The following is a 19,888-nucleotide window of genomic DNA, read 5'->3' on the forward strand; positions in this document are numbered from 1 at the left end:
CTTTTATTCACAATTACTCTCACCTTTCTTCTTTCCCACACTTTACCAAACTCAGTCACCAGCTTCTGCAGTTTCTCACACGAATCAGCCACCAGCGCTGTATCATCAGTGAAAAACAAATGACTCACTTCCCAAGCTCTCTCATCCACAATAGACTGGATACTTGCCCCTCTTTCCAAAACTCTTGCATTCACCTCCCTAACAACCCCATCCATAAACAAATTAAACAACTATGGAGACACCCCACACCCCTGCCACAAATCAACATTTACAGAGAACCAAGCACTTTCCTCTCTTCCTACACGTACACATGCCTTACATCCTCGTTCCCTTATCCCATTTCACAACGTCTCTTTGCTCTAATTACATGCTGATTTGGCAAACTTCTGATCAAGAAATTAGCATACTCGTGACTTTGTCAGATTCATGGACATTAATATTACTTGACAGGGAATCAAATATGAAAAATAGCTGAGTTTTATCTATCTATATTTCTGATGCCTTTTTCCACCTGAAACTCCCTCAAGGAGGTGGCCATGGCAAAAATTTCGTAACTAGTGAACTCGAGTGCCACTTCTTAGCCATTAGTGCCTTAACCTTAACAGGCCACTGGCAGAGGGCAACTCTAGTGCAGTGTTTGCAGAGGCTGAGTTTTATTTGACCAATATCTGGGTAAAACTGAAAATGCATGGAGAGAGATGGGTGATTATTGGTGCATATCCACCTGGCATGAGAAGAAAGACCATAAGAGGCAAGTGTTTTGGGAGCAGATGAGTGTGTTAGTACTTTTGATGCATGAGACCGGGTTATGGTGATGGGGGATTTGAATGCAAAGGTGAGTAATGTGGCAGTTGAGGGAATAATTGGTGTACATGGGGTGTTCAGTGTTGTAAATGGAAATGGTGAAGAGCCTGTAGATTTATATGCTGAAAAAGGACTGGTGATTGGGAATACTTTGTTTAAAAAGAGAGATATACATAAGTATATGTATGTAAGTAGGAGAGATGGTCAGAGAGTGTTATTGGATTATGTGTTAACTGATAGGCACATGAAAGAGAGACTTTTGGATGGTAATGTGCTGAGAGGTGCAACTGGAGGGATGTTTGATCATTATCTTGTGGAGGCGAAGGTGAAGATTTGTAAAGGTTTTGAGAAAAGAGAGAATGTTGGGGTGAAGAGAGTGTTGAGAGTAAGTGAGCTTGGGAAGGAGACCTGTGTGAGGAAGTACCAGGAGAGACTGAGTACAGAATGGAAAAAGGTGAGAACAAATGACGTTAGGGGAGTGGGGGAGGAATGGGATGTATTTAGGGAATCAGTGATGGCTTGCGCAAAAGATGCTTGTGGCATGAGAAGCGTGGGAGGTGAGCAGATTAGAAAGGGTAGTGAGTGGTGGGATGAAGAAGATTATTAGAGAAAGAGAAGAGAGAGGCATTTGGAGATTTTTGCAGGGAAATAATGCAAATGACTGGGAGATGTATAAAAGAAAGAAGCAGGAGGTCAAGAGAAAGGTGCAAGAGGTGAAAAAGAGGGCAAATGAGAGTTGGGGTGAGAGTATCATTGAATTTTAGGAATAAAAAGATGCTTGGAAGGAGGTAAATAAAGTGTGTAAGACAAGGGAACAAATGGGAACATCATGAAGGGGGGCTAATGGGGAGGTGATAACAAGTAGTGGTGATGTGAGGAGATGGAGTGAGTATTTTGAAGGTTTGTTGAATGTGTTTGATGATAGAGTGGCACATATAGGGTGTTTTGGTAGAGGTTATGTGCAAAGTGAGAGGGTTAGGGAGAATGATTTGGTAAACAGAGAAGAGGCAGTAAAAGCTTTGCAGAAGATGAAAGCTGGCAAGGCAGCGGGCTTGGATGGTATTGCAGTGGAATTTATTAAAAAAGGGGGTGACTGTATTGGTGACTGGTTGGTAAGGTTATTTAATGTGTGTCTGACTCATGGTGAGGTGCCTGAGGATTGGCAGAATGCTTGCTTAGTGTCATTGTACAAAGGCAAAGGGGATAAAAGTGAGTGCTCAAATTACAAAGGTATAAGTTTGTTGAGTATTCCTGGGAAATTATATGGGAGGGTATTGATTGAGAGGGTGAAGGCATGTACAGAGCATCAGATTGGGGAAGAGCAGTGTGGTTTCAGAAGTGGTAGAGGATGTGTGGATCAGGTGTTTGCTTTGAAGAATGTATGTGAGAAATACTTAGAAAAGCAAATGGATTTGTATGTAGCATTTATGGATCTGGAGAAGGCATATGATAGAGTTGATATAGATGCTCTGTGGAAGGTATTAAGAGTATATGGTGTGGGAGGCAAGTTGTTAGAAGCAGTGAAAAGTTTCTATCGAGGAAAGTCATTGGTTCTCAGTGAATGTTGGTATGCAGCAGGGGTGCGTGATGTCTCCATGGTTGTTTAATTTGTTTATGGATGGGGTTGTTAGGGAGGTGAATGCAAGAGTTTTGGAAAGAGGGGCAAGTTTGTAGTCTGTTGTGGATGAGAGAGCTTGGGAAGTGAGTCAGTTGTTGTTTGCTGAAGATACAGCGCTGGTGGCTGATTCGGGTGAGAAACTGCAGAAGCTGGTGACTGAGTTTGGTAAAGAGTGTGAAAGAAGAGAGCTGAGAGTAAATGTGAATAAGAGCAAGGTTATTAGGTACAGTAGGGTTGAGGGACAAGTCAATTGGGAGGTAAGTTTGAATGGAGAAAAACTGGAGAAAGTGAAGTGTTTTAGATATCTGGGAGTGGATTTGGCAGCGGATGGAACCATGGAAGCGGAAGTGAATCATAGGGTGGAGGAGGGGGTGAAAGTTCTTGAAGCATTGAAAAATGTGTGGAAGTTGAGAACCTTATCTTGGAAAGCAAAAATGGGTATGTTTGAAGGAATAGTGGATCCAACAATGTTATATGGTTGCGAGGGCTATAGATAGAGTTGTGCGGAGGAGGGTGGATGTGCTGGAAATGAGATGTTTGAGAACAAAATGTGGTGTAAGGTGGTTTGATCGAGTAAGTAATGAATGGGTAAGAGAGATGTGTAGTAATAAAAAGAGTGTGGTTGAGAGAGCAGAAGAGGGTGTTTTGAAATGGTTTGGTCACATGGAGAAAATGAGTGAGGAAAGATTGTCAAAGAGGATATATGTGTTAGAGGTGGAGGGAATAAAAAGTGGGAGACCAAACTGGAGGTGGAAAGATGGAGTGAAAAAGATTTTGAGCCATCGGGGCCTGGACATGCAGGAGGGTGAAAGGCGTGCAAGGAATAGAGTGAATTGGAACGATGTGGTATACCAGGGTTGACGTGCTGTCAATGGATTGAACTAGGGCATGTGAAGCGTCTGGGGTAAACCATGGAAAGTTTTGGGGGGGCCTGGATGTGGAAAGGGAGTTGTGGTTTTGGTGCATTATACATGACAGCTAGAGACTGAGTGTGAACGAATGTGGCCTTTGTTTTTTCCTCGGGCTACCTCCCACACGGTCATTTCATGTGTGGCAGGGTGGCGACGGGAATGAATAAGGGCAGACAGTATGAATTATGTACATGTGTATATGTCTGAGTGTATATATATATATATATATATATATGTATACATTGAGATGTATAGGTATGTATGTGTGCGTGTGTGGACGTGTATGTATATACATGTGCATGTGGGTGGGTTAGGCCATTCTTTCGTCTGTTTAATTGTGCTACCTTGCTAACGCGGGAGACAGCAACAAAGTATAATAAAATAAATAAATAAAATATAATCTAAGTTTTCAACATTACACCTTCCCCAAAACTCCTTGATCCCAAAATGTACAATGTAGAATTTTGTAGCAATATGTGATGACAGAGAAGCTGAAGTGCTGTGGTTGGCACATGTCCAAGATGAGACAGGATGAGCAGATAAGTTGTTATGCAAGTCAAAGAGCTAATTTTGACAGGCAGAGAATTTCTCACCTCTCGTTTCAGGTAAGTAATGCCATGAGTGGCTTGAATCTGTGCAAGCAAGTATGAGATACTCACAGGGTTTATTCATCTGTAACTATGAATGGAACCTACATGGAAGTGCTGCTGACATTACTCATAAAATGGTTATCAATTTTGCACCATGCATTGTCTCATGCTTGGCAATGCCCTTATTCATGTCACTCAGCAGAGAACTTTAACAACTTATTAGGTGGCTTCTATATCATTAATGGTTGAAGAACTAACACCAAAATGGTTCCATAGGTTGTGCACTTATGCATCCTTTACCTTCAGTAGAATTTACACTTTCTGCTGAATTTTCAAAAAATTTTCTTTTATTTCATACCAATACACTCCTTACTGGAACCTATGTGCTTGCTGGGCAATATTATATACAGAAATAACAAGTGAGTGCAACACGCACAACCAACTCATGTTCAAAACAACATACAGTGGCAACATGCAGATGCCTAGAGCAGCATCCAGACAACAAAGAAACTACTTCCATAAACGTGAGCAACATTTCACTGAACAACTATGGAACCAGACAGCGGATCAAAAAATTATAACAACCTATGCAGCATTATTTTGTCAATATAAAAATATGGAGTGAAAAAGATTTTTGAGCAAATTGGAGCCTGAACATATGGGAAGGTGAGAGGCGTGCAAGGAATAGAGTGAATTGGAACAATGTGGTAGACCGGGGTCAAAGTGCTGTCAATGGACTGAACCAGGGCATGTGAAGCATCTTGGTTAAACTATGGAAAGGTCTGTGGGGCCTGGATGTGGATGGGGAGCTATGGTTTTGGTGGAGTACACATGACAATTGGAGACTGAGGGTGAACAAATGTGGCCTTTTCTGTCTGTTTTCCTGGCACTACCTTGCTGAAGTGGGGTGGCAGAAATGTTATTTCCTGTGCGGCAGGATAGTGGCAAGAATGGTTGAAGGCAAGCAAGTATGAATATGTACATGAGTATATATGTATATGTCTGAGTATGTGTATGTATATGCATATTTTGATATGTATATGTATGTATATGTGCATGTATTGGAGTTTATGTATATAAATGTGTATATGAGTGGATGGGCCATTCTTCGTCTGTTTCCTGGCACTACCTTGCTGACATGGGAAACAGCAATTATTTATTTATATTTTTTATTTTGCTGTGTCGCTGTCTCCCGCATTAGTGAGGTAGCGCAAGGAAACAGATGAAAGAATAGCCTAACCCACCCACATACACATGTATATACATACACATCCACACATGCAATATCTATACATCTCAACACATACATATGTATACACACACAGACATATACATATATACACATGCACATAATTCATACTGTCTGCCTTTATTCATTCCCATCGCCACCCCGCCATACATGAATATAACCACCCCCTCCCCCCAAATGTGTGCAAGGTAGCGCTAGGGAAAAGACAACAAAGGCCACTTTTGTTCACATTCAGTCTCTAGCTGTCATGTAATAATGCACCGAAACCACAGCTCCCTTTCCACATCCAGGCCCCACACAACTTTCCATGGTTTACCCCAGACGCTTCACATGTCCTGGTTCAATCCACTGACAGCACGTCGACCCCGGTATACCACATCATTCCAATTCACTCTATTCCTTGCACGCCTTTCACCCTCCTGCATGTTCAGGCCTTGATCACTCAAAATCTTTTTCACTCCAACTTTCCACCTCAAGTTTGGTCTCCCACTTCATCTCATTCCCTCCACCTCTGACACATATATCCTCTTGGTCAATCTTTCCTCACTCATTCTCTCCATGTGACCAAACCATTTCAACACACCCTCTTCTGCTCTCTCTACCACACTCTTTTTATTGCCACAAATCTCTCTTATCCTATTATTACTTACTCAATCAAACCATCTCACACTACATATTGTCCTCAAACATCTCATTTCCAGCACATCCACCCTCCTCCGTACAACTCTATCCACAGCCCATGCCTCACAACCATATAACATTGTTGGAACCACTATTCCTTCAAACATACCCATTTTTGCTTTCTGAGATAATATCCACGACTTCCACACATTCTTGAATGCTCCCAGAACTTTCGCCCCCTCCCCCACCCTATGATTCACTTCCGCTTCCATGGTTCCATCCGCTGCCAAATCCACTCCCAGTTATCTAAAACACTTCACTTCCTCCAGTTTTTCTCCATTCAAACTTACCTCCCAACTGACATGTCCCTCAACCCTACTGTACCTAATAACCTTGCTCTTATTCACATTTACTCTCACCTTTCTTCTTTCACACACTTTACCAAACTCAGTCACCAGCTTCTGCAGTTTCTCACCCGGATCAGCCACCAGCGCTGTATCATCAGCGAACAACAACTGACTCACTTCCCAAGCTCTCTCATCCACAACAGACTGCATACTTGCTCCTCTTTCCAAAACTCTTGCATTCACCTCCCTTACAACCCCATCCATAAACAAATTAAACAACCATGGAGACATCACACACCCCTGCCACAAACCTACATTCACTGAGAACCAATTACTTTCCTCTCTTCCTACATGTACATATACCTTACATCCTCGATAGAAACTTTTCACTGCTTCTAACAACTTGCCTCCCACACCTTATATTCTTAATACCTTCCACAGAGCATCTCTATCAACTCTATCATATGCCTTCTCTAGATCCATAAATACTACATACAAATCCATTTGCTTTTCTAAGTATTTCTCATACATTCTTCAAAGCAAACACCTGATTCACACATTCTCTACCACTTCTGAAACCACACTGCTCTTCCCCAATCTGATGCTCTGTACATGCCTTCACCCTCTCAATCAACACCCTCCCATATAATTTCCCAGCAATACTCAACAAACTTATACCTCTGTAGTTTGAGCACTCACTTTTATCCCCTTTGCCTTTGTACATTGGCACTATGCATGCATTCTGCCAATCCTCAGGCACCTCACCATGAGTCATACATACATTAAATAACCTTACCAACCAGTCAACAATACAGTCACCCCTTTTTTAAAGTCCACTGCAATACCATCCAAACCCCCTGCCTTGCCGGCTTTCATCTTCCGCAAAGCTTTTACTACCTCTTCTCTGTTTACCAAATCATTTTCCCTAACCCTCTCACTTTGCACACCACCTCGACCAAAACACCCTATATCTGCCACTCTATTATCAAACACATTCAACAAACCTTCAAAATACTCACTCCATCTCCTTACATCACCACTACTTGTTATCACCTCTCCACTTGCCCCCTTCACTGAAGTTCCAATTTGTTCCCTTGTCTTACGCACTTTATTTACCTCCTTCCAAAACATCTTTTTATTTTCCCCAAAATTTGATGATACTCTCTCACCCCAACTCTCATTTGCCCTCTTTCTCACCTCTTGCACCTTTCTCTTGACCTCCTGCCTCTTTTATACATCTCCCAGTCATTTGCATTACTTCCCTGAAAAAATTGTCCAAATGCCTTTCTCTTCTCTTTCACTAATAATCTTACTTCATCCCACCACTCACTACCCTTTCTAATCTGCCCACCTCCCACGCTTCTCATGCCACAAGCATCTTTTGCGCAAGCCATCACTGATTCCCTAAATACATCTCATTCCTCCCCCACTCCTCTTACATCCTTTGTTCTCACCTTTTTACATTCTGTACTCAGTCTCTCCTGGTACTTCCTCACACAAGTCTCCTTCCCAAGTTCACTTACTCTCATCACTCTTTTCACCCCAACAATCTCTCTTCTTTTCTGAAAACCTCTACAAATCTTCACCTTCGCCTCCCCAAGATAATGATCAGACATCCCTCCAGTTGCACCTCTCAGCACATTAACATCCAAAAGTCTCTCTTTCATGCGCCTATCAATTAACACGTAATCCAATAACGCTCTCTGGCCATTTCTCCTACTTACATACTTATACTTATGTATATCTCTCTTTTTAAACCAGGTATTCCCAATCACCAGTCCTTTTCCAGCACAAAGCTACAAGCTCTTCACCATTTCCATTTACAACACTGAACACCACATGTACACCAATTATTCCCTCAACTGCCACTTTACTCACCTTTGCATTCAAATCACCCATCACTATAACCCGGTCTCGAGCATCAAAACTACTATCACACTCACTCAGCTGCTCCCAAAACACTTGCCTCTCATGATCTTTCTTCTCAAGCCCAGGTGTATAGGCACCAATAATCACCCATCTCTCTCCATCCACTTTCAGTTTTACCCATATCAATCTAGAGTTCACTTTCTTACACTCTATCACATAGTCCCACCACTCCTGTTTCAGGAGTAGTGCTACTCCTTCCCTTACTCCTGTCCTCTCACTAACCCCTGACTTTACTCCCAAGACATTCCCAAACCACTCTTCCCCTTTACCCTTGAGCTTCGTTTCACTCAGAGCCAAAACATCCAGGTTCCTTTTCTGAAACATACTACCTATCTCTCCTTTTTTCTCATCTTGGTTACATCCACACGCATTTAGACACCCCAATCTGAGCCTTCGAGGAGGATGAGCACTCCCCGCATGACTCCTTCTTCTCTTTCCCCTTTTAGAAAGTTAAAATACAAGGAGGGGAGGGTTTCCAGCCCCCTGCTCCCGTCCCCTTTAGTTACCTTCTACGACACGTGAGGAATGCGTGGGAAGTATTCTTTCTCCCCTATCCCCAGGGATAATTATATTTATCATTATCATATTTATCATTATTATTATACTTAGTCGCTGTCTCCCACGTTAGCGAGGTAGTGCAAGGAAACAGATGAAAGAATGGCCCAGCCCACCCACATACACATGTATGTACATAAACACCCAACACGCACATATACAAACCTATACATTTCAACGAATACATAAATAGACATATACATATATACACATGTACATATTCATACTTGCTGCCTTCATTCATTCCTGTTGCCACCCCACCACACATAAAAAATGGCACTCCCTCCCCCGCGCAAGGTAGCGCTAGGAAAAGACAAGAAAGGCCACATTCCTTTTACACTCAGTCTCTAGCTGTCATGTATAATGCACCGAAACCACAGCGGGTTTGGATGGTATTGCACTGGAATTTATTAATAAAGGGGGTGACAGTGTTGTTGACTGGTTGGTGAGGATATTCAACGTATGTGTGGTTCATGGTGAAGTGCCTGAGGATTAGCGGAATGCATGCATAGTGCCATTGTACAAAGGTAAAGGGGATATAGGTGAGTGTTCAAATTACAGAGGAATAGAGGGGATATAGGTGAGTGTTCAAATTACAGAGGTATAAGTTTGTTGAGTATTCCTGGGAAATTATATGGAAGGGTATTGATCAAGAGGGTCAAGGCATGTACAGAGCATCAGATTGGGGAAGAGCAGTGTGGTTTCAGAAGTGGCAGAGGATGTGTGGAACAGGTGTTTGCTTTGAAGAATGTATGTGAGAAATACTTAGAAAAACAGATGGATTTGTATGTAGCATTTATGGATCTGGAGAAGGCATGTGATAGAGTTGATAGAGATGCTCTGTGGAAGGTATTACGAGTATATCGTGTGGGAGGCAATTTGCTAGAAACAGTGAAAAGTTTTTATTAGGGATGTGAGGTATGTGTACAAGTAGGAAAAGAGGAAAGTGACTGATTCCCAGTGAATGTCGGTTTGTGGCAGGGGTGTGTGATGTCTCTATGGTTTTGTGATTTATTTATGGATGGAGTTGTTAGGGAGGTGAATGCAAGAGTTTTGGAGAGAGAAGCAAGTATGCACTCTGTTTTGGATGAGAGGGCTTGGGAAGTGAGTCATTTGTTGCTTGCTGATGATACAGCACTTGTAGCTGATTCGGGTGAGAAACTGAGTTTAATAATGTGTGTGAAAGAAGAAAGCTGAGAGTAAATGTAAATAAAAGCAAGATTATTAGGTTCAGTAGAGTTGAGGGACAAGTAAATAAAGAGGTAAGTTTGTTTTAATTTGTTTATGGATGGGGTTATTAGGGAGGTGAATGCAAGAGTTTTGGAGAGAGGGGCAAGTATGCAATCTGTTGTGGATGAGAGGGCTTGGGATGTGAGTCAGTTGTTGTTTGCTGATGATACAGCGCTGGTGGCTGATTCAGGTGAGAAACTGCAGAAGCTGGTGACTGAGTTTGGTAAAGTGTAAGAAAGAAAAAGGCTGAGAGTAAATGTGAATAAGAGCAAGGTTATTAGGTAGAGTAGGGTTGAGGGGCAAGTCAACTGGGAGGTAAATTTGAATGGAGAAAAACTGGTGGAAGTGAATTGTTTTAGATACCTTAAGAGTGGATTTAGTAGCGGATGGAACCATGGAAGCGGAAGTGAATCACAGGGTGGGGAAGGGGGCGAAGGTTCTGGGAGCCTTGAAGAATGTGTGGAAGGTGCAAATGTTATCTCAGAGCAAAAATAAGTATGTTTGAAGGAATAGTGGTTCCAACAATGTTATATGGCTCTAAAAAGTGATCTATAGATAGGGTTGTGCAGAGGGGGGTGGATGTGTTGAAAAGGAAATGTTTGAGGACAATATGTGGTGTGAGGTGGTTTGATTAAGTAATGAAAGGGTAAGAGAGATGTGTGGTAATAAAAAGAGTGTGGTTAAGAGAGCAGAAGAGGGTGTATTGAAATGGTTTGGTCATATGGAGAGAATGAGTGAGGAAAGATTGACAAAGAGGATATATGTGTCAGAGGAGAGAACAAGGAGAGGTGGGAGACCAAATTGGAGGTGGAAGGATGGAGTGAAAAAGATTTTGAGCGATTGGGGCCTGAACATACAGGAGGGTGAAAGGCGTGCAAGGAATAGAGTGAATTGGAACGATGTGGTATACCGGGGTCGACGAGCTATCAATAGATGGAACCAGGGCATGTGAAGCGTCTGGGGTAAACCATGGAAAGTTTTCTGGGGCCTAAATGTGGAAAGGGAGCTGTGGTCTCGGTGCATTACACATGACAGCTAGAGACTGAGGGTGAACGGATGTAGCGTTTGTTGTCTTTTCCTAGCACTACCTCACATGCGTATGGGTGTGTGTGTGTGTGTGTGTGTGTGTGCGCGCGCCATGTCATGTGTGGCGGGGTAGCGATGAGAATGGATGAAGGCAGCAAGTATGAATATGTTCATGTGTATATATGTATATGTCTGTGTATGCATATGCATACGTTGAAATTACATGTGAAGGTATTGATTGAGAGGGTGAAGGTATGTACATAGCATCAGACTGGGGAAGATCAGTGTGGTTTCAGAAATGGTGGAGGATGTGAGGATCAAGTGTTTGCCTTGAAAAATGTGTGTGAGAAATACTTAAAAAACAGATGGATCTGTATGAAGGGTATATGATAGGGTTGATAGAAATGCTTTGTGGAAGGTCTTAAGAATATATGGTATAGAAGGTAAGCTGCTAGAAGTAGTGAAAGTTTTATGAAGGATGTAAGGCATGTGTATGAGTAGGAAGAGAGGAGAGTGAGTGGTTTTCAGTGAAGGTCGGTCTGTCGCAGGGGTTTGTGATGTCCCCATGGTTGTTTAATTTGTTTATGGATGAGGTGGTTAGGGAGGTAAATGCAAGAGTTTAGGAGAGAGGGGCAAGTATGCAGTCTGTTGGAGATGAGAGAACCTTGGAAGTGAGTCAGTAGCTGTTCTTTAATGATACAACTCTAGTGCCTGATATGAGTGAGAAACTGCAGAAGTTGGTGACTGAGTTTGGAAAAGTGTGTGAAAGGAGAAAGTTGAAAGTGGGTGCGAATAAGAGCAAGATAATTAGGTTCAGTAGGGTTGAGGGACAAGTTAATTGGGATGTGGGTTTGATTGGAGGAGGCAAAGTGTTTTAGATATCTGGGAGTGGAGTTAGCAGCAAATAGAACCATGGAAGAGGAAGTGAGTCACAGGGTGGAGGAGGGGGTGAAGACCCTGGGAGTGATGAAGAATGTGTGGAAGGAGAGCAAAACTGGTTATGTTTGAAGGAATGGTAGTTCCTTTACGTGCAGCATATCATGTTTCATGGAGACAATCTGCCTCATCAGGTGCAAACCTGCCTCATCAGGTGCAAACAATGCAAAAAGTTTTTTCAATCCCAACACCACCACACAAATTCCATCTCTTCTCTGCCATTCTCGATTACACACTGGTCTGACCATTAAAGGGAAAGTGAGGGGTGCCTTGTGGTTAAGGAAGGTTGTATGGGGGGAGGTTGGCCTCTGGTTGACTGGGATGTTAAGGTCTACAGGGTGATCGTTTACATGACAATGTTCAGTAATTACATTTTTGTGGTTATTCCCGTGTACTGAATGGCAATGCCAATAGCATCTCTCAGTTACTGTTTTACCAGTCCGACCCATGTATATGTCTTTACATGACTTACATATGACAGTGTAAACAACTCCTAATTTTCAGATAATTTGGCCTACTTTTAATTAAGGTCTTACTGATAATGTTGTACTGGAAAGCAACATTAAAAGCAATGTTTTTAGTACCTTTCTTATATTAGTAAAGTTAGAATAGGGCAACACTAAACATTTAGACCTATCATCATTTTTCACATTTTTGTGATTAGATGCATAAAATGTCTACCTTTCTTTCCAATAAGCCTAATTCACAAATCACTTAGGATACCATAACTGCCTAAAGATATGTCTTATACAAATATATTCATCTACCAGACTTATGGGATCACATATCCATAATGCTCTCAAAAACATAGACAGAACTAAAGAAATTTTTCAGAAGAATCATGTACTGAAGAATAAATATTATAGCTCTCACAGTTGGTAGGTTTTCTGTAGATCTCGAAGGACAAATGATCAGATTCCCTAGTTATCAACCCAAGAAATGGCAATTTGCCTTCTTTTCCCATTCAATCTTGAATTTGATGGTGGGATGAATATCATTCAATTCATGAAAGAAAACATCACAATCTCGGGAAGATGGCCATAAGGACCACACATCATTAACATATCTAAACCAGATTTTTAGATAATTATCGATTGAAGTTAGAATTTCAGTCTCAAAGTATTCCATGATTAAGTTACTGAAGATAGGACTAAGGGGATTTCCTATAGCAACACCAAATATCTGTCTATAAAAATTACCTTCATAACCTTGGAAAACATTATTGGAAACAAAGCTCTATAAGTCAATGAAAGGTTTTATGGGCAGGGGGTAAAGGCAAAACTGAGATCAGGTAATTCCCTCCTTAGGTATGAGAAGGTGACTTTAATGGGGACTTAAGTGAAAAGGGAGTTCCCATCAAAACTAATGAGTTTATGTTCAGGCTAATTAATGTTCCTTGCCTTGTTTACAAAATCTAAGCTATTGATAACATGCAATGGAGAGAGTTTTCACTGAACATTGCTAAGGTGTTTAGCAAACCATTTGGCTAATTTATAACCAGAAGAATTAAAAGAGGAGTTAATTGGTCTGATAGGATATCCATCTTTGTGAGTTTTAATTTAATATGACCATATATATAAGGAAGAGAGGGATTAACAATCCTTACTGACTTCAGAATGTCTTGGTCCTTATTTAACAATTGGTTAGTCTAGAGTTGAAGGTCCTCACTTTATTACTAAGGGGATTGGATGTTAATCTTTCTTATGTTTCACTATCATTTAAAAGATCCTTAAGTTTACATCTATAGTCCACTGTATTCAAAATCATGATCTGACTAGTCTTATGTGATTTTGTGATATGAAAATTTTTATTTTTCTTGAGATTTTCAGTGGCTCTAGAATCTATGTGGCATATCATTACACTTGGAAATGTTATCACTGGCCAAGGCATTTAAAATTGAACTAGATATGAAATCAAATTCCTGATTGGCATTATTAGTGGATTTCATAATAGATACTAGATGTTTCACTCTAAAAGTATCAGTGGATTTGAAAGAAAAAGATATTCCAAAGCCCAGAGCAAGTTTTTTGTCCAGGGTTAAGGAATAGGACGAAAGACTGATGATGTTCTTATCTGAGTCTGATGCTTTCGCCCATAAACTGTTATAAAAGATCTTGTCAGTTTTCCACTCCAGATGGTTTTTCTTTCTGATGATCTTGTTTTTTGCTCATCTTCTTGCTTCACTCATACATTTGGCAGCAAAGACTGGGTCAGCAAAAGCAAAGAGTTCTCTTTTGGCATTTCTGAGGTGGTAGAAATCCTGGTCGGAGTCAGATTTGCATTGTCTATGTGCTGTAGAAGAATTTCATGCTCTTTTCTCCCAAATGGAGCTTGTTTCTTCTAATGGAAGGCATTTGCAATTAAGGTGCATGGTATTATTTTGTTCATGAGGCATTCTTGTAAGAATTTATCCTGTAACTTCCTGGTGCAAGCAGATAGGTAGGCACAGACGTACCTATTAATAAGTCTAGTGGGTGATGGGAAGTTCAGGGTGTTGTCAGGTGGGAACTCTATCGCCATCTTTAACCTGATTTCAGTCACAGAGGTCAAGAATCCAGGCCATGAAAAAGGAACTATCTGAGAGGAACATAAGGTATGACTAGATGGAATGAAGAAAGAAATGGAGTGTATGAGAGATGTGGTATGGCTGGGAATACAAAGGGATGAATTGTGGAGTGGCAGAGTGCGTGAAACGTAAGTTAGGTGGCTTAGGCATGTGAAAAGAATGCAAGATGGGGAGTTTACAAGGAAAGTGTACGAGAGTTCAATTAAAAGGGTTGGTGTGAAAGAAAGACCACCTGCAACATGGGGAAATTGAGAGGAAGAGTACTGAGGGGAGAGAAATGGTGCATGAAATGGTGTATGAGAAGCATGCATGTAAGGACAGGGCTAAGTGGAGACTCTTTTTGCTGTGAACACCCACTTGATGACAGTTTCAGGAGGGAATGGGATTCAGAGACATAAACAGATAAAACATGACATATTTAGTTATTCAAAGTATTCACCAAACTCTTCTTTACTTATAATCCCAAAAGTTTAACAAAGACTACACTGAAGATCAAGACTTAAACCATTTGTATAAGAGCTTAACAATGTCAGCCACTTTTCCCCATGCAATGCCTTATGCTTAGCAATTCAAAACTAAGCAAACAATACACAGTGGTAATGTGCAGGTGCCTGGATTGCATCAAGTAATGTGCAGGTGCCTGGACTGCATCAACACAACAAAGTGATATAGCTGAGCAACAGTACCTTCAAAAGGGCTAAGGTATGAGGGATGCATGTCAACTTTACAACCAGTTCCATATCCACCTTCTGCTGTTCCTCCTAACATTTTAGCTTTCTTTTCATCCTTAACATTTAAAAATGTTTCCTATTTTCAGCTCAATAAGTATCATTCTAGTTACTACCAAACATGCTCAAATTTCATGCAATACTACTGTTTTATCATTTCATTCTAAATCGTGTAATTTCTGTCCTGAAAGGTGTTATTTTGCTACTATGGTTTAAGAATATCATCACTTACACAGCTTGTTCGTCGACCTCTTGGCCAATCTGACGGGACATATTCTTTAGAGTTCCCATGGATGATGCTATCTGATCCAGCTGTTCATCTTGCTGGTTCATGATCATCTATAACATAAAAAAACAAATAAATTTCTAAAGTAAAACATTATTACAGCATCTGAGCTGACAATTTTCAACAGTAACAGCAGCTATGTAGGGTAAGAATGCCAGTGGAACTAAATATTACTCAAATCATAGCAATATCACATCACAAATAACTGAATAACTTATCATTTTAAGATAAAACAATCATCTGTGATATACTGTACATGATTGCCATTTTTCAGTTTAGCAAGATAATGCCTACATCAGGTGAAGAACTGCTGCATATGCTCACTATTCTCTAACTGATAAGTTCAATGCACTGAAATTACATCTTCCTATCCACAATAAAGCCCCAAAGATCTATAGTTTGCCCCAGCTGCTTCACATTATACCACATTATTCCAATAAACTCTGTCCCATGAGTACCTTCCAACCTCCTGCATGTTCAGGCCCCGATCACTCAAAATCTTTTTCACTTCATCCTTCTATCTCCAATTTGGTCTACCACTCCTTGTCTCCTCAACTTATGATACATGTGTCCTCTTTATATCAACCTTTTCTCAATCATTCTCTCCATATGCCTAAACAATTTCATCACACCCTCTCTAACAGTTTCAACCATACTCTTTATCGCTTCTAGCAGCTTTCCTCCAACCCCAAGTATTCTTGAGACCTTCTGCGAACATCTCAACCAACCCTAATATACGCTATCTCCAGTTCCAAAATTCTACATATAAATCCTTCTGTATCTCGCATACACTCTTTAAAGCAAACACCTGATCCACACATCCTCTAACACTTCTGAAACCACACTGTTCCTCCCCAGTCTGATGTTCTGTACATACTTCCTCAACTTCTCAATCACTACTCTCCCGTACAACTTACCAGGTACAATCAACAAACAACTTACACCTCTGTAGTCTGAACACCCACCTTCATCCCCCTTGCCTTTATACAATGGCAATGTACATGTATTCCATCAATGAAGTGGAAAAAGGATCAATAGCTATGGCTTAAAAGATATACATATATTGCAAAATGCCAATTCTCAAGTTGTGCCTTATGAATCTAATAATGAAAATATTAACATCATCCTAAAATTATGAATTTCTGGTGCAAGTAAGTTCTCAATATCTGCTGGCTGACATACTTGAGTAAACAATGTTCAAAGACAATACCGTATAATGTTTTTGTTTTTTCAGAGAGTATGACAAAAATTCAATGGATGACTGTGAGCAACTGCCTCACCAATGTGTGTAAACTGAAACCTTTGGTAGATCCCATTTTCTCTGCTTTCTCCATATATTTCTAATGACATATAATACAACAACAGAACATACCTCCTGCTGAACAAGGGTTCTTTCAATAAATTCACTGTTTGGACTATCAGCCTCATTGACAAGGCGGCTGTAGCGTGTAGCTCCATGAGTCACAACCTGAGGCATCTTTAAGGGGCTGTTGTCATCCACGGGCTGAAAAGTGATAAAAAGATAGGCTCATTTTTTATTCCCTCTTATTAAGGAAAATGGACAAGTATGATAAAAGAAGTAAAATAAAAGTGCGCAATGAAAGCATAACAATAACTTTATTACTGAAACAAAATGTGGACAAATAAAAATTTGTCATGGAAATTGTATTAAATTAAAAGTGATTTAAGAGAGGTGCTTCAACTGTGCCAGCATAAAAAAATCAGGTAAAATGCAAATGATCACAGAAGCATAACAAAATCATAACCACCCTCATAAATGAAATGCAAGTGCTTGAAACAACACAGTACTTGAACACAAAAACTTCTTCAACAAGAACTTTAATGTGAAGTAACAAGGAAAGTAACAAGGAGCAGTATCATGAAGAATCTAAGGAATTACTACTTCAGGATTCTAATGTTCCTGAGGCAAAGGGTAGGATTTGATAAGAACAGCAACTAGTTTCCAGTGGCATTAGTTCAGCCAATACTTTTTTTTTTACGCTTGACTGCCATTTCCCACATTAGTGACGTAGCGCCAAGAACAGATGAAGAAAGGCTGCATTTGCTCACATCCATTTTCTAGCTACCGTGTGTAATGCACCAAAACCATCATCCCCTTTCCATAAAGCTCCACTGACCTTTCTATGGTTTCCCCAGGCTGCTTCATATGCCCTGATTTAGTCCACTGAGAGCACATCGACCCCTGTATACCATATTGTTCCAGTTCCCTCTGTCTTGTGCACACCTTTCACCCTACTATATATTTTGGCCTGATCACTCAAAACCTTTTTCAATCCATCTTTCCATCTCCAATTCGGTCTCTTCCTTCCTTGTTCTCTCCACTTGTGAAACATATATCCTCTTTGTCAACTTCTCACTCATTCTCTCCTTATGTTTAAATCATTTCTGCACACTTTTCAGCTCTCTCAACCACACATTTTTATTACCACACATCTCTCTTACCCTTTTATTACTTAATCAAACCACTTCACACCACATAGTCCTAAAATATTTCACTTCAAACATATTCACCCTCCTCTGCATATCCTCATCTACTGCCCATGCTTTGCATCTATATAACATTGTTGGGTCTTACTATACCTTCAAACATACCCCCACTTCCTCAAATACAGACCTCTCTTTCTATTCATTCTTCAATGCTCCCAGAACCTTCACCTCCTCACTCACCCTATGACTCACTTCCTCTTCATGGTTCCATTTGCTGCCAGGTATCTAAAACACTTCAATTCCTCCAAATTTTCTCCATTCAAACTCATCCCACTTAATTTGTCCTTTTACCCTGTTTATATTCACATTTACTCTCAACTTCCTCCTTTGACACTTTTCCAAACTCAAGTCACCAACTTCTAAAGTTTCTCATTCACCATCTACTGTTTCCTCATGAACATTACTGTTCTTAATTTTGTTGATTTTTGTTTTCTTGCACCAACTCATCAACTGTTCTGCCGACACCCCACAAACAAATATCAACATTGAACTTCCTGGCCTGCCTCGAGCACTGAATTGTGGTCCTACCAGGAGAATGTGCCTGGCTTCCTAAGTGATTGCAGGAAGCCCCATATACAATTAGAAAATATGCTGAGGTTTACAGTCTTCATCACAACAGTGAGGAATGTAGGGTAGGTTGTGGTAAGGAATTTCTCACCAGGAGAACAAGGTATGTGTGCAAGTAGCATGGAAAGGGGGGGGGTTAAGTGATTCCTGGTAAAGGTAGGTCAGTGTCAAGGATGAGCAATGTTACTATGGCTGTTTAATCTGTTCATGGATGGAGTGGTGGAGACAAGTGCAAGGGGCTATGGGTAATGGGTAAGTTAACAATATACTATCCCAAGACCTTTCTTGCCCATGATGCAACTACAATACAGAGGACACTGAGCACTTAGTGGTGCAGGAGTCTCATAAAGATAGGAGGCGCTCTTGGGGTAGGAAGATAAGCTAAGTTGTACAGAGGAGTAGTGGCTGAAGGCTGGTGCAGAGCATCAGATAGGAGGAATAATGTGGTTTCAGTAGTGGGAGAGAATGAATAAATCAGGTGTTTGCTTTGAAGAATGGGTGTGAGGAATACTTACGAGACAAACAAATATCTTTAAGTGGAATTTGTAGATCTACAGAAAGCATATAGTAAGGCTGACAGAAATGCTGTGTGGAAGGTCTTACAAATATGTGTTATGGAAGCAAAACTAATAAAAGCATAGAAGTTTTTATCAAGAGTGTAAGGCATGTGTATGAGTACGAAGGGAGGTGAGTGTGTTCCAGGTGAAGGCTGGTCTCCGGCAGGGATATGTGATGTCACCATGGCTGTTTAATTTGTTTATGGAGCAGTGGAGATGGAGGTAAATACAACAGTCCTGGAGAGAGGGACAAGTATGTAGTACAAAGGGGTGAGGGGGGTCTGGGAAGTGAGTCAGTTATTGTTTGCTGCTGACACAGCACTGGTGGCAGATTTGAATGAGAACAACAAAAAACAACAAAAGTAATTGACGGAGTGTGGGAGTGCGTGGGAAAGGATGAAGTTGAGAGTAAATGTAAATAAAAGCAAGGTCTTTAGGTTTAGTAAGGTAGAGGGACAGGATAGTTAGGGTGTGAGTTTGAATTGAGAAAATTTGAAAGTGAAGAGTTTTAGATACCTAAGAGTGCATATAGCAGCGAATGGAACCATGGAAGCAGATACGAGTCATAGCATGGGTGTGGGAGTAAAGTTTCTTGGAGCAATGAGGAATGTGCAGAAAGAGGGCAAAAATGGCTATGTTTGAAGGTAAAACAGTCTTAACAATGCTGTACAGATGTGAGTTTCTTTGTGATGGTGGAGGAGATGAGGAACTTACAGAATAGTGCAGCAAATTGTCATTGTTGCGATTAAAGAGGAGCCAATGATGTAAGCAGATGACTTGAAGTGAAGTATCTATTAAGACTATTCTTAAATGTATATATAGTACTGCTTTTGACCATTCTGATAGGCAAATTGTTCGAA

General features: G+C 40.7%; 1 protein-coding gene across 3 annotated transcripts in view; it reads right to left on the reverse strand.

The window, feature by feature from the left end:
• Syx6 (Syntaxin 6) overlaps window positions 1-19,888 on the reverse strand; it is a 226,848-nt gene that overhangs the window by 31,885 nt on the left and 175,075 nt on the right. For all 3 annotated transcript variants that reach the window (XM_071687940.1, XM_071687939.1, XM_071687938.1), the window contains exons 5-6: window positions 16,769-16,900; window positions 15,343-15,449 (exon numbers count right to left, since the gene is read on the reverse strand). In XM_071687940.1, coding sequence (XP_071544041.1) covers window positions 15,343-15,449; window positions 16,769-16,900 — 239 coding nt within the window. The remainder of the gene's footprint in view (window positions 1-15,342; window positions 15,450-16,768; window positions 16,901-19,888) is intronic.

The sequence above is a fragment of the Panulirus ornatus genome, chromosome 44 (assembly GCF_036320965.1).
Source record: "Panulirus ornatus isolate Po-2019 chromosome 44, ASM3632096v1, whole genome shotgun sequence".
NCBI lineage: Eukaryota > Metazoa > Arthropoda > Malacostraca > Decapoda > Palinuridae > Panulirus > Panulirus ornatus.